This window comes from Sceloporus occidentalis, unplaced genomic scaffold, assembly GCF_023333645.1.
Source record: "Sceloporus occidentalis isolate IW3139 unplaced genomic scaffold, rSceOcc1.0.p SCAF_34, whole genome shotgun sequence".
Classification (NCBI taxonomy): Eukaryota; Metazoa; Chordata; class Lepidosauria; order Squamata; family Phrynosomatidae; genus Sceloporus; species Sceloporus occidentalis.
Genome location: NW_028317014.1, coordinates 5,291,157 through 5,307,006, shown reverse-complemented (window position 1 = coordinate 5,307,006; position 15,850 = coordinate 5,291,157). Strand labels below are relative to the sequence as shown.

Genomic DNA, 15,850 nt, shown 5'->3' with positions numbered 1-15,850 from the left:
GCAATGGCTAGATTGCTCCTGCACTGGTGATGGTAATATATGCTTTGGCCGGATATGCACAGCTGAACACTATGTTTTTGTGCTCACTACAGCTATTATTAGTATTATTATTAATCACATAGAACTTTTCATATGTTTTAAGTCCGTGTTGTTGTATGACCCTCTTTTCTTGCTGTAACAGCATGCTAAGCTAGAAGTAGCCAGTTTCCACCAAAGAGTAGAAGGTAGGACTGACTTAATGGTATGGAATAATCATGTACACAAGAAATTAAACTAGCTACTCCCATAGTCTTTATAGAAAGTGGATTTCCAAAACATTTATTGCATATTTTTATTCATAAAGCCAACACCACAAATGTTACATATTCCAAAATGTATAATAATACATTTTAATAAATGTAATAAAAACATAAAAAAGAACTGTAATGACAGACTCTTATGCTTGTACTAGGAAGAAAAATTTACTTGTCATTTTTTTGTGCTAAACCTCCATTTTTAGTAAATGACATGCCAAAAGATATTTATCAAAGCCGAGAGACACTAAAGCATGAGCTCTAATATTTTTCCTTTTTGTTAGATATTCTCTAACCACTAGATGTAATCACATTAAATATGTACTTTTTTAGCTGAATGTCTGCTTCATGTATCTTTCTGAAGGATCTTAAAAGTACATAAGGTCTGTAGGGCAGCCTTTCTTAAGTGCAAATGAGGCTCACACTAGACTGTCTTCAAGACTTCAAATTATTTATATTCTTTTTCCATTTTCAATGATAATAAAAGGATGGAACTCCCTGTCTTTTCACATAGAATAATGTCAGGTATCATTAATCAAATTTGATGACTAACGTTAATCTGACATGTTGGGTCGTTGTTGTCTGATCGTTGTTTTTATTGAATTTATTTTTCCAAATAAATAAAGAGTTATTAGCTGTTAAATGCTCGCTGAGTGTATACAAGAGAATTCCAGTAATTGTTTTTATGTAGCGTAAATCTAACACTTGTAGAATGCAGGCTTTGAAGGTTTCTAAAACAAGTAAATCATTGTTTCTAGCAAAAATTCCTCAAGCCGGCAGTTATAAAACATCTCAAATAGTAATGGGAAATAATTAATTCTGCACATATATACTTAATCACCTTTATTCAAGTGCTTGTATGTAGGGCTGAAACAACGAATCGATAAAATCGATAATAATCGATAACGGAAATCGTTGTCGACGATTTCCGTTATCGATTAATCGAGTGATCGATTCGTTGTTGGAGCACTCGGCTCCTTTTACTTACCTCCGCGAGCGTTCCCCGCTTCCGCTACACGCTCTGCACTCTCCGCCTTCTTTTAGTTGCGTGTGGCTCCGTTCGCACAGAGCGGTTCGCTCTGTGCGAGTGGCTCCATTCGCACAGAGCGATTCGCGGGGGTGGGGGTGGGGGTGGGGTTTCAGGGGATGCAGGGCAGAGTGGGGGTGGGGGGGCAGGCCAGGGTAGGAGACTGAGTGCAGGGCAGAGTGGGGGTGGGGATGCAGGGCAGGGTGTGAGTGTGGGGGCAGGGCAGGAGACTGGGTGCAGGGCAGAGTGGGGGTGGGGGTGCAGGGCAGAGTTGGAGACTGGGTGCAGGGCAGAGTGTGAGTGTGGGTGCAGGGCAGAGTGGGTGCAGGGTGTGAGTGTGGGTGCAGGGCAGAGTGGGTGCAGGGTGTGAGTGTGGGGGCAGGGCAGAATGTGGGGGCAGGGCTGGGTGCAGGGCAGAGTTGGAGACTGGGTGCAGGGGCACAGTGCAAAGTGCGGGGTGCAAAGTGCCAGTGCTGGGTGCAAAGTGCCAGGGCTGGGTGCAAAGTGCCAGGGCTGGGTGCAAAGTTCTGGGTGCAAAGTGCCAGGGCTGGGTGCAAAGTGCTGGGTGCAAAGTGCCAGGGCTGGGGCAAAGTGCTGAGTGCTGGGTGCAAAGTGCCAGGGCTGGGTGCAAAGTGCCGGGTGCAAAGTGCTGGGTGAAAAGTGCCAGGGCTGGGTGCAAAGTGCCAGGGCTGGGTGCAAAGTGCCAGGGCTGGGTGCAAAGTTCTGGGTGCAAAGTGCTGGGTGCAAAGTGCCAGGGCTGGGGCAAAGTGCTGAGTGCTGGGTGCAAAGTGCCAGGGCTGGGTGCAAAGTGCCGGGTGCAAAGTGCCAGGGGTGGGGCAAAGTTCTGGGTGCAAAGTGCCAGGGCTGGGTGCAAAGTGCCAGGGCTGGGTGCAAATTGCTGGGTGCAAAGTGCTGGGTGCAAAGTGCTGGGTGCAAAGTGCCAGGGCTGGGGCAAAGTTTCTTGAACAGTAATAGTCCACCTCTTTTCAGAATGTTTGGGGTTATTTTGTTTCATAAATATTGTGTTTGGGTTTTTGTACTTTGAAAATATTGTTTTTTTATTACATCATAACAAAATAAGAATGTTAATGTAAATTTTAAGTTGTTTTTTAACATCCAGTTCATTAAATTATTTTAAATAAACAAAAAATTTGCATATTGTTTTTTTTTATCCGATTAATCGATTAATCGAAAAAATAATCGGCCAACTAATCGATTATTAAAATAATCGTTAGTTGCAGCCCTACTTGTATGCCACTTGGCTGTACTGTACACAAAATATCTGCTTTCTCAAAAGCAGCCCCAAGAAAGCTTTTGGGAAAGTACTGAATATGCAAAATGTGTGCGGCGTTCGCCTGCACAGATACATTGACTTACCTCCATGCTTCTTTGTATTATATTGTTTTATAATTTTTTTTACGGGCTACTGCAATAAATCTACCATGTTCGTTTTTACACAGATCTGCGATGTTCTTGGAACGGTTCATTCTATGTTTATTTTATGTTGAAATTAATATAATTATAATTAATATAATGTAAAGCAATTTATTGCGGTGCATTCCATTAATATTTTGACATCATTTTTTTATAATTCTTTGTGTCTAACGTGTCAGATCAATCTAATTAGCGATAACACCAAATAGCTGGGCACATGGCAATATCAGTAGCTATTTGTGATCACTCATTACTAATGGGAACCTATAAACACATTGCCATATGTTAGTGTGGACTTCTGAATTATCGCACTAATAACTAACGGTCAATGTTGTGGTCATTATTGGTGTCATCAGACATCAGCTGTGCTACATTAAATCTTAAACACAAAGATAAGCTTTGACAGTCACTGTGTTATAGAGGTTTGTGGACCAAACCACATATCGGAGTATAATGGATTCTAGTTTTTAAATTCTGTATATCAAGGGGTCCGTTGGCAATTCCCCATTCCCAATAAAAATAGCACTCTAAAGAGAGTATAGATTTAAAATGAACAGAGATGGATCAAGTTGGGGAAGCTACACTAATAATCAGAAATAATCCTGAATGGGGTGGCTACTTGAATGATTAATACATTAATTCTGAATTGGAACTTTAGGAATATCTTATGCTTTTCTGCTATAAAAAATATTCTTTCTTTAGATGTTAATGTAAAAATACAACATGATTCAGCAAAAATACTAATTAGTAGCTCTGTAGATTTGCAACAATGTAAAGTCATTTTATTTGTGAGGCAAATGTATGGAAATGATTAGGTTAACACAAACATTTGACTTTCTAAATAAATATAGGATTGATCTATCATGCATCATTTTATATAGTTAACTTTGAAATTCTGTATCTGTCCAAGGCGCGGTTTCTTTGGTCAGAAATGAAGATGGTAGGGCTTGTGACGCTGACTGTTAGAATATTTTGTTTGTTCTTGTTTTTGTTGGAAGGGTTTGTGTGTCTGCGTGTTTCACTTGCCGTACGACATAAAGTCACAGAGTATGCAAGCTTTATGTGGCCTTTCGGCAGCATTCCCACCCTGACTCCATTTTTGTGTATGAGTGTTGGCCAAGACTGGATAGTCTTGACTGAACAAGTTTTAAGAAAACATTTTCACTCTATTTTACAAGTTCTACCTATATTTCAAGATTTATACATTTCTTCCTATACTTGGAGTAATCAGAAAATATTTCAAATAATTCAGCACTTTGCTCTTGGTTTACTACTATAACAACTTGATAAATATGGCTGTCTGCACCATTATTCCTGAACTGGAAGATGTTAACACATTCAAGCATGTTCACAGTTCTTTGCTATACATTTGGCTATTATGTACTGGGAATAAGAAGCCATTTTAGCTGTCACTCCAGGTCAGTGTTTTTATCAGTGTGTGGTGGGCTCCTAGTCCCCCCTGTCCCCTACCCATTTCAAGTCTGTTTGGGTCTAACCTCTATGCATGACCAGCCCTGTCTTATTTCCGCCATGGCTTCATGAGAAGCAGGAGAGGCGCTCCAGAGACCAATCCTGGGAAGTGCTCAGGTTTGTGGATTAGCAGCAGGGACCAGGTACTTTGGGAATCTCAGATGAGTTATATGCAAACTTGTGCAAACAGCCTCAGATTAATGGCTCTTGAGTGGCTCCGACATGCAACTATGTGAGCTCCAACTATCTATTCCACAGTTCCCTAAAATTCAGATTCAGTTTTGCTGTTCACAACAGAAAGACGCGTGTCAGAATTATCCCAATAAATGATTTTATTAAGCCTCTTGTAATTGCATCCAAATCCAATTTTTTTTTGCTAATTACCCATAAATTTGTACAGAGCCTGGCTTTTTTTCAAAAGGAACAGCGTTATTAGAAATTGCACAAACCAGCTAACTGCCAGCATCCAAAAAAGCCAAATGGTAGTCAAAACTTTTGGCAAGCCAATATTCTTTATTATTCCAGTAATTGAATTTCTGTTTCGTGAGTAATTTCTACAACAAAAGTTCATTTATACAATAGAAAAAACATTATTTTGTCACTTTTCATAGACTCCTCCATTCAACTAGTACTGTCAGACACTAAGAAGACTTTTTAACCTTTACATTTCAAATAAAAGCAACAAATTGCATACCAGTGCCGTGGAAATCCTTCTGTATTGATTTTTGCATTAGTAAAATTGCAGTGTTGTCATTTTTAGCATGAGTATTCATTATTTTTTTACCCCCCCAGCCTCCCTGTGTCCTGTTCAGTGTTTCCATGTAGAATGATACCCAGGGTCGTAAAGCCTTTTGCGCCAGATCTCTCAACATCCCTGATATCCAAAGAAGGACAGTTTCGTTTTAGGGACAGTTTTGTGAAGCGCCTTTACCCATGGCTGTTCCCTATGGGAAAAATAATGTGTTATGGTTAGATTTCACCAAAACAGTTACTTCCCAGGACCCTCTTCAAAAGCACAGATGAGTGTGACTGCCCCCTTTAAAGAGATATTATACTTCAGAATGTTGGTGAGGCATAGTTCTATTGAATGTTTATACACACTTAATGGTATAATGCCATGGAAAGCACCCATTCTGTTCTTGCTTATTTCACAAGAAACAGCTATTTGTGTGAATGGATGCATAAACAAGAGTAAATACCATACAGCTTGATATACAGGCTTTGGGTTAAATCTTTTAGGCTTCAAGCTACACCGCATCTATCCAGCAAAAAATATTGCCATTCCAAATGTCATTTTCTTCTCCAGGAAAGACAGTAGATGAAAAAGATCACGGTAAAAGATCAAATGAAGTGTGAGGAGTTTTCTGGCAGGCCATGTGTTCCAAGATACTTTGATATACAACACTTTTATAATGATAATCCACATTTTTTTAACCTTATTTCAGCGAAGTAGAAGCAAACATATCACAATCTAAGCTGTTAGAGTATTTTGATCTGGGTTTGTGTAATAATGAGAACATTATTTTTTTTATAAACCCATGAACGTACACCAGATCCTTTGGTCATTCTAGCTTTGTGTAGGTCTTAGGATAGATAAAATACTTTAGTTATATGAAATTATTTGTTAAAAAAAAAATATGTAACTACTATGTAATAGGTAATGATACCTTGAACATATTTCAAATTATTTTGCTCTTTCTCAGCTTTTATTTTTGTTTATCTCTTTCAGTGGTAAATTGGCATTGAACGTCTGTAAAATCTTGCAGGTGCTCAATGAGATGTATATTTATTTCATTCTGAACCCAGCTCAAATAAAAATTTTACACTAATTGGACTGTTCATATATTTATGTTTTCACTCGAATTCGGTTTCTAGGATACAGTCTTCTTTCTGGGATATAGTATTTTCACAGTTTTTGTTCCTTTGCAATGTTTATTACAGCATGCGATCTTCACATTTTATGAAGTACTTCCAAAATAAAATTCTAGATTAAAATTATATTGTTCATCTGCAATTCAGATCATATCTTGAGGCTTTTAAGGTGTAAATGGTCCATTGTTTCACACCATTTCTAAAGGACAAAGACACTTTCTTAAATATGGTACGTTTTCTTATAATTGAATAATAAAGTCAATTGTTTTATTGATTCTTCATGCTGAAATGTTTTATGGTTAGACATTTTTTTAGTTCCCTATATAATGCAAAGGCGCTTTCAGCTCAATTCCTTCCTCTAGGCAAGAGCATTAGAATTTACACTATAAAAACAATAAAAGTCCCACCTGGTGTTTATAGAAACATACCTAACAAGACCCTCAAGCTAATTTACTTTTACAATGGCTTTTTTTGCAACAAAAAATGTCGGCTTTTCAATTTTGAGACATTGTAATGCAAGGTAACTAGTTCAGGGCAGATTAAAAGACAAATACATTAATCCTACTATATCTTTAGGGTAGAATTAGACACACACAAAATCAATGGGATTGTTTTAGCTCTGATAAGCAGTTAGTACCAATTAAGTCAGATGGCAGATTTTATTAGCAAATACACGTTTACCACTAAGCGTAACTGCTCCAAATCTCTGAGGTTCACATAACAGCCAATTAAAGGCGCCCTTCTCTCTGGATGGCACATAAAAGTGCTTTACACTTGGAAGAAATAACATCCGAGTTCATTAAAGACATATTTGACAACAGTTATGATCTATGTTATTATTTCAGCCATTTTTTTGTCCTGCTCTTAAATCCAGCCGGGTTTACGATGTCACGCTGGGTTTATCTAATTAACCAGCTAATCAAGAGCAAAGCTGGGGTGAAAATGGAAAAAAATCTTGTTAAAAAAAAACTTGTTCTCACATCTTGGTTCTCTCAGACATTACATGACTGCTTGTGACGTCACAATATATGTAACATTTCTAAAGGCATGTAAATTAGATTATTTAACTTAAAAAAATGACTGAATCCAAAATAACCCACAGTTTTATCTCTAAATAAAATCTTCAAATAGAATGTTACATTTGGTTTTTGTCACTCTGAATCCTAGTAAACCGTACCAAATTAGGCTTGTGCTTTTTTATTTATTAAGAATAAATACATTATCTGTAGTCAAGACAATTCATTTGTTAAATTCTTCATCAATAAGCCGTAAACATCAAATGCATTTGTAAATGAATATGGTTAAAACGGAAGCTTTGATTTCAGATTCCTCTAAAATGTATAATTTTATCATGGACTGCTGGGATAGTATTTAACGTGGAAGCTAAGATTGTTCCTCTAAAGTGTAAGAACTGATTGGGTTATTCATTAAGCAATAGTGAGATGAAAAATGTGATACTTTTGATGGACCAATATACGTTGGTACATCATAAAGCATGAGAGGATAAGTCATCTTGGTTTTTCATCTTATTGTGACATACCCAACACTGACCGTGAAAACAAAAGAAGCAGAAGACGACTGTAAAGCTGTGTATATGGCAGACCTTTACTTCTGGTAGATTTGCCAAAATACTAATGGAAATACCATACTGTGTAACCTAATACCACCCCTGGACCTTTTACAAGGAGCTATCTTGATAAATAAAGCCCTTGCTTCAATAAATCATATATATATATATATATATGTTTCACTAGTTTTGCTCTGGTGTATTTATCATAAATCACTGTCTTTTCCGATATGTATTTTTAATGCAACAAAAGTGCCATTTTTGACAGTGATCCAGACAATTTATACTAAGTGATAGTTGTAGTGATTAAAATTTAAGAATCCGTTAGCAGCTGTTCTGTTCATTCAAATACTGTAACAGGGATGTTTTACATGTAACCAGTTTTGCCATAAATAATTCAAAGTATAAAATTGCTGAGAAGTTTTCTTAAATTGCGTAAAGGGTATTTTTTTTAATCTTAAACCAGCCATGACACTTTGTTCAAAAAAATTCTAAGTACATGTCACAGTTTAATCATGTGGTGTTGTGTTACTTTGTAATATTTTGCTGCAACCTGGCTTTATTTAATGCTTTAAAAAGTAATCAATTATTTTTTTATAAATAAAACTTGGTACGGAATTAGGCATAACTGGAGAAATCTTATACACACCTCTTTACATTTGTCTTTGTTTTTGTTAAAAGCATATACTCCTTTACACGCTGTTTTGTATTAGTAAGAAAATCAGTGTGTGTGTTTTGTGTTCTAGCGGCCTTCCTATGCCACCCACAAATGGTGCCAACACAATGAACTCCAGCGGAATATCTGGAAGTTCCAGTGAGTCTGAAAGCAGCTCTGAATCCGATTCAGACAGCGAGAGCAGCTCCAGTGACAGTGAATGTAATGAACAGGCACGCCACCCGACTCCCGAGGTAGGGAATGACTAATAAGTGTTTGCTCTATTGTCATGGAATTAGTACATTTGTGCTGGAGCCACTGGTGGTGAGTTTACACCAATGTCTGGGACACTATACTGTTTCTTTAAACAACAGACCTACAACTTTCATATCCAGGATTTACAAGATATGATGTAATCGCTAACTACACACCTAAGGCACATTCACATTCAGGTAAAAAAGTAAGTTTTACAGGATTCAAGTGCCGAAATCTGAATTTTGCTCATACAGGACCCAAATAATATAATATGTTTTATTGCTTTTTTATGCAACCGTTGGCATTGGGCACAAGTCAGAAGCACATTAGATGTAAATCAGATGCTAGTTATAAGAAGCACATACAAAGCCATAAATGGCTAATGTAAAGACTGGTTACCTGATATTTTATAACACCACAAACAGAAGATACAAGCAGTGAGTATTTATATTTTTTGGTTTGCCTAAAAGAACTAAGAACATATGATCTAAAATAAACACAATAAAAAATAATACAATGTTAAGGTTATTCCAAATGTTTGCTTTGTTTTTTTGGGCACACAGTTGTAAATTGAAAGCATCTTCCTTTTTGCGCTAATTAGTCTAGTCTATAAGTAGTGTGACTTCATGTAGAACATAAAAGCATAGTGTAAATTAAGAAATTTTTAAGCAAATTCCACTATACATTTATGTTTTCTTTTTGCAGCCTGACCCACCTTCGACGAATAAATGGCAACTAGACAAGTGGTTAAATAAAGTAAATTCGCACAATAAAACAATAATAATCAACCAAAATGATGTTCATTCAGACAATATTTCTGAATCTCAGAATAACCAACAGGCAGAACATGAAAATAAAAGTGAAGTCACCAGCGCTGTTCCTCAGCCAGACCCCAAAGAGAGGGAGTTACGTAGCCCTGTAAAGGAAAAAGCCAAACCCAAGGTTCCCCCAAAAAACACAGAAACAAAAACCATAAAGCAAAAGTCACCAGCTCACAATGAACCAGTCTCACAAAGATCTATTGCTAAGAAGCAACCAAAAAAGGTTGAGAGAACTTCTAGTGCAGAAGACTACAACTGGAACAAACCAAATCCCACCACCAGCACTCCCAAAGACAAAGAGGTGCGAGAAACACCAGAGCAACCAAAATCACGTGCAAAAAATACTGTTGCTAAAACGGCACCGAGGAAAGAGCAAAGGACTAGTACAGGAGGTGCTTCGGACAAAAAGAAAGCCAGGGGAGCCAATAAGATTGTTCCAAAATCTAGGGAATTTATTGAAACAGATTCTGCATCTGATTCCAACACAGATCAAGAAGATGTTTTGCAGGTTAAAATTTCATCAGCGTGTAGTGGACCTTCTAATCCCACCAAAACTAAGGACTGCAGTAGCAGCAGTAGTAATGTCCTTAGTGTGAGTAGCTCGACAAGCCATAACAGCAGTATCTCACTGGATCAGACAAATAACGATTTGGAGGAACAGTTCTCTCCTCTTCCTGTGGTTCAAAATGAACTTCTATCTCCCTTAAGGGATTATGAAGAACTAAAATCCCTGTGGGTGAAAATAGATCTCACCCTTTTATCTAGGATTCCAGGACAAGAGGCCTTTGACAATGTAACAGTACAAAATGAAGTGAGAGAAAGTGTTTTTAAACACAAACATCAAACACCAGCCACACCAGTGGAAAAAAATCCCACAAAATCCAGACGGAAGCACAAGGTGAGTTGTTAAAAAATGTAATTTAGCCTGGTGTTTATTGACCATTTTACAAGAATGCAAGATATTTGGAACAAGTGTTCCTTCTTATTCAGTTGTGTTTATTGACCATCATTTTACATTAATTAGAAACGCACATTTTATCTATCTATGTTAAAATATACCAACATTTCAGTTGTCAAAATTAGGACCTCTATGTTTGGGGGTTGGTGAGGGACGGACGTCAGTAGCTGGTGTGGCCACCTACCCACCTTACGGCGCACACCTCTAACAATTTTGAAGCTTCCTGGGCCAGTCAGTGGAGATCAGAGGATCTTGCTAACTTGCCTATGATCCCAATTGCCCACAAAAGCAGGATAATGCTAAAACTGGCACTGCCCTGTGAAAACCGAGACATCTTTACGACATGTTAAATATTAAAAAGAAACAAACATTTATGGGATAAGTTACAGGAAAAACATTATCAGATCATAGTTTTTTTTATTTTTTTTAGTAATCAAATGAAATCAAAATTTTGGATCCTTTATATGTTTCTTAAATAATAGCATTTATCTGATGGGGTTCAATTCTTTTTTTTACCCTTCCTCCCCCTGAAGGCTATCATTTTTACCCTGTGTTAACCTGATTTCAAGCTATATTACAAAAAAAAACACAATAACAAGCAACTCTATTAATCCCAGATAAAATGGAACGGTCTGCCTGTTAGCTGTCCGTTTTTCTACTCTAACTCAATTTTTATGTATTACTATATATATGTTCCAACACTTATTCATTAATATAAAGGTATTTGTCTTGGATATAACAATTCATCTAAACTGATGATTAATATAATATAATGACATATTATAATATCACATTATTAAACAAAAATAACGCTAAAACTAAATAAATTAATTCTTCACATCTTAAATGGTAGATATGCAGCAAATATCTCTTTATTTTTCTTAGAAGTTGAGAGTGCCAATAAACTGCTAATTATTACGAACAAAGTCAAAGTCATTAATTCAATGAGGTCCTTGGTGGGTCACCCCTCTGGGTTCATTCAGCAAGTTACCAAAACATTTGAGTTGTGACAGTATTACACAGTCCCTAGCGGATTATGCGGATCGTATGTGTTTCATTACATGGCTCATAAGGAGAACAGCTGACCTATATACACAGAAAGAAGGTCAAAACATTTGCAGGAGCTCATTAAATCCTATTAGTTGAATGGAATATAGCCTCCTGTTTCAGTGTTTGCAGACTTCTTAAAGTAGACCACTAACCTGGAGAGTAAATTGCCTGTGTTAAAATATAGGGCCAAATATAAGTGTAGATAGGTTAACAATACTGTATTTAAACTAGACTCATGAGTATTTTTGTCACATGTATCAGATTGTTCTTTGGCAATAGGTTGGTAATCCAGAATTCCTTACTCTGACTTCACATACTTGTTCTTTACTTCATTCTAAGGGGAGAAGTTAATGTTATAGAATGGAGTAATTAGGCAAATTCCATTTATCAGTTAAGATCTATTTTGTATTTTTATATATATATATATATATATAATTTGAAAACACACCATACCATTTTTTTCAGGTTTTTTTTTTTACATTTTCTTTAGAACACAAGTACTCATCTCAATCTCTTTTTGTTTCCGTTAGCACATTTTAGTTACATGCTGTGGAAGAAGATAGCTCAGAACTTGTTAAGTTTTACAAAAGCTTAAAGGGTGTTATAGCGTCCCAACATGCTCTGTGGTCCTAGTGCCGCTCTTTTGCACATGCTGTGCCCTGATTGGGGATTGTGTGCGCAGCGTTACCAGCGGTTTCCATTAATGTGGTCATTGACCTTGACTGCTAGCCAGCCAAGACATTTGCTTTGATCTGTTTATACAAGCAGTGATTTTAAATTTAGCATTCGCAATTATGTGACAGTTATATTCACTCAATAAAGTATACCCAAGATCGGCCAATTAGTACTCATTACTTTACTATGTGCCATGAGCAATCAACCACTTACTGCTGAGTATGGGTTTAATATGCATTGTTAAAGTCGAGACATGTAACAAGATCTTACGATTAGAATGTCCTATACTTTGCTTATATTTTCTTTTCTAGTTCAAATAAAGCAGCACTCTTTTAGATAAGCTGGAAACGTTATAGTCAAGTATCAGGCAAACAGTATGCTCATTTTAATGTTTGAACTTTAGTATAAAAATATGTCTGGAATTTGGCAACATTCCATGGATTGTTATACATAGCATATTTTGTGGAACCAAAAATCACTGAAGCACAAGAAGCTGAAATACATTGTTCCTATTTTTTTTATTTTACAAGAGCTTATGTGATACACTTAAATATATGAGAAAACATTTCGTACTCAAACTGAATGTACAATGTTTTATAGTGCTTCTTTTTCTAAAACTGAGTTTATTTGTACCTGATGACACTTTTTGATCAGGGTATTGCAGTTTATATGCTCTTCTGTCTGTCTTTACACTGCCAAGTCTAGCCAAGAGGGTTTTCTAATTTAATGTGGTGGAAATTGATGAACTCGGTACATATTCATCAGACCTAGAACATCACTGACATCAGTATCGGGGCAGTGATGGGGAACCAGCAGAGATGGTTTGCTCTTTTCACACTGTGCCTTCCACCAGTATGTTGCACCTCTGTTTCTGTCCTGTACATAGGGGTGCTTGAAAGTCTACATATTCGTAAAGGTTCTTTGAAGAGCAAAGAAGACGTAGACAGATATGCTTTCAGTAGCTGAAAAATAGTGAAAATGCCAACTAGTTCAGGTATTCTAAAATAATACTTGTATACATACTTATACTTTTAAAAAAAAACATTACTGTGTAACAAACCTACTGTTTTTTTATTATTATATTATTATTATTATTATTATTGCAGATTACAAGAATTGACATGAAATTGATTATTGAATATCAGAAAGTATAGAAAGTATAGAAAGTGTTGGCATATGGTGATGAGGCCACTCTTTAAAATTCAGACTAGAATTACTTGTCACACCCCGTAATGTAATAATCACTCTGTATGTAGAGAGACTTTCATCTAGGTGAGTTTATAGAATTGGGGAAAGTTAGGATACCCGGTCATTTACCTCGTTATTGTGCGCATAATATGAGAAAAAACAGAAAATGTCTTTTGTTGTCTGATTCAATAGAACCAAATCGTAACAGTTGTTTTCTTCATCCATTTCAAGCAGTCTGAAAGCTTTGCCACACAGAGCAACAACAAAAAACAGCGCCTAGAGGAAGACACCACCCCATGTGCACCCCCTCCCTGCATTTCTCCAATTCCAAACAGCAGGATAACCAGCTCAAAAGAGTGAGTATGTTGTTTTTATTGCTATTGGCAGTCTGCCAAAAGGTAGTTCCGAGATACTAAAAAATCCGGTGATCCTTACTTGTTTGTTTTTTTATCCTAGTGTATTGTATTATATTGTATCTACTTTTCTTATATAGAACATCTCAAATCCAATACAATATAAAATGATCAGACAATAAAAACAAACGGCTATCAGCATTTTTGGGCTGATTCTCCAAGGTCCAGTGGTTTATAAAACAGCTGTTCCGGGCACATCAAGTAAGCAAGAATTATGGATTGAACAGCTGGATTGAAGATGAGTTTTACCCAAAGAAAGTCGCTGCCAAATAATATTCTAATTTTTCCACCAGTATGATCAGCCTGCAACTAGATAACGATTCCATGGAAATTACTCCAAATAATGTTGGAATAATTCAAAATTCACATTATCAATTTTTTTAATACATGTTTTAATAAAATATGTGATTAGAAAAAGTAGTTCATGTGTCTTGGACTTGCTCAGTGCGCCCAATGTGGTCAAATGTGAGCTAGAACCAACTGGGTGAGAGAACAAATATAGGAGAGCTGGGATTTATTTAACCAATTTTTCATTGGAATATTGCAAATATATCACTGCAGTGTGCAATTACATACACTATATGGGCAAAAGTATTGGGACCCCAGACCATTACACCAACAGGGACTTTGATGACATTGCATTCATCTTTCAGTATCTGGTTCCCCTTTGCAGCTATAACAGCTTCCACTCTTCTGGGAAGTCTTTCCATAAGAGTTTGAAGTGTTTTTTTGTGGGAATGTTTGCCCATTCATTCAGTAGAGCATTTGTATGGCTTTCCACAAAAAGATAGCATTGATTGATAACCAGTTTCACGTCTTAGAGACAATTTTACTGGAACTATACCGCAATTAGGCCTTTAGGCTAAATACTTTGGTTGTAAATACGTACCGTGCATTGTTGCAAATATCAGGTAATCTAACTGATACCGGAGCTGTGACCAGGGGCACTGTTGTGTCCAGTAGCATGGATACAATGTTACCAGGGGTTGCTTGTTATCCTCAAGTAAAACAGTTTTACCCCAAAAATTGTTTACAAAGACATTTTTTTTATATGAAAGAATTATAATCCCATCCACTCTGTCTACAGGACACAGGCTTTATTATCTAGTAATTAATAAATGGGTTGATCTCACAAACTTCAGGATTCTGTTGCTGGTAATTGTTATACATTAGAGTTTTGGATACCTGCTATCAATTTCCAGGAAAGCAGCTCCTCTCGTATATTGTGGCTATATGTAACTCACACTGATACGTAAATCCATTTGCCTGAAGTCTGCTAACGCTCCTGCTTTTATTAACTGTTTGCCGTGCATTTCAATTAGCAAGAAAACATGTTGGCAAATTAAGCTATAAAGCATGTTTAATTATTTCAATAAATTCATTCACAATTGGTTATTATTGCAATTAAAGACACATTTTTAGAGCAGTAACAGCCCAAAGCTAACTAACAATCCGCTCCACAATATGTAACAATTAATGGCTCCTAATGAAGCCTTTTCTTTAATAAAAGGAGAGATAAAAGAGGTTTGTCATTTCTATAACTCTCCCAGAGTACTTTGAGCTCATTTCTGTATGAAAATGTTCTCTGCAAAATGCTTTCTTCGTTGTATTCTTCTTTGTATTTGTTTCAGAGTTTTATTTTATTTGTTTTAACACAATGTATTTTTAAAGATCTTTGTTTAAAATACATGTTCTTAGTTAATTTAACTCTTGATATCTGCCTTCAGATGTCCTATATAGTATATATGCAATGGTATTGAAATTATAGGATGTGTTACAAAAAGAAAGTAAACACACACTTTGGCTGTAGGTTACTTATGAAGAGATTTATAAAACTGAAGAGCCAACTTTTCTATTGAGTATGACTAGTGAATTGTCTATGATAATTAACTATTCCTAATGAATTGTTATATAGATACATGTACCATGGCTATAATTTGCAGATATATCTCTCAGTTGTGATTTGGCAAATACTGAAAATTGCTCATAAATCTTCTCCCTGACATTTCCAAATTCTAGAATGTTTTGACCCGTTCATTTCGTCTTTATAGATATGATTCATTGAATTTTCTCAACCAGTATGCTATTAGAATGACACATGCTACAGCTGGTCTCCTGTAGCTCACAATTTGTTTGCATAAGATGTAAAAGTTACGTTACACAACCGCCTAG

General features: G+C 36.4%; 1 protein-coding gene across 1 annotated transcript in view; it reads left to right on the top strand.

Annotated features, from left to right (window-relative positions):
- LOC149298180 (AF4/FMR2 family member 2-like) overlaps positions 1–15,850 on the top strand; it is a 142,314-nt gene that overhangs the window by 108,154 nt on the left and 18,310 nt on the right. Inside the window, exons 10-12 of the mRNA XM_089487650.1 lie at positions 8,410–8,572; positions 9,279–10,292; positions 13,497–13,621. Coding sequence (XP_089343776.1) covers positions 8,410–8,572; positions 9,279–10,292; positions 13,497–13,621 — 1,302 coding nt within the window. The remainder of the gene's footprint in view (positions 1–8,409; positions 8,573–9,278; positions 10,293–13,496; positions 13,622–15,850) is intronic.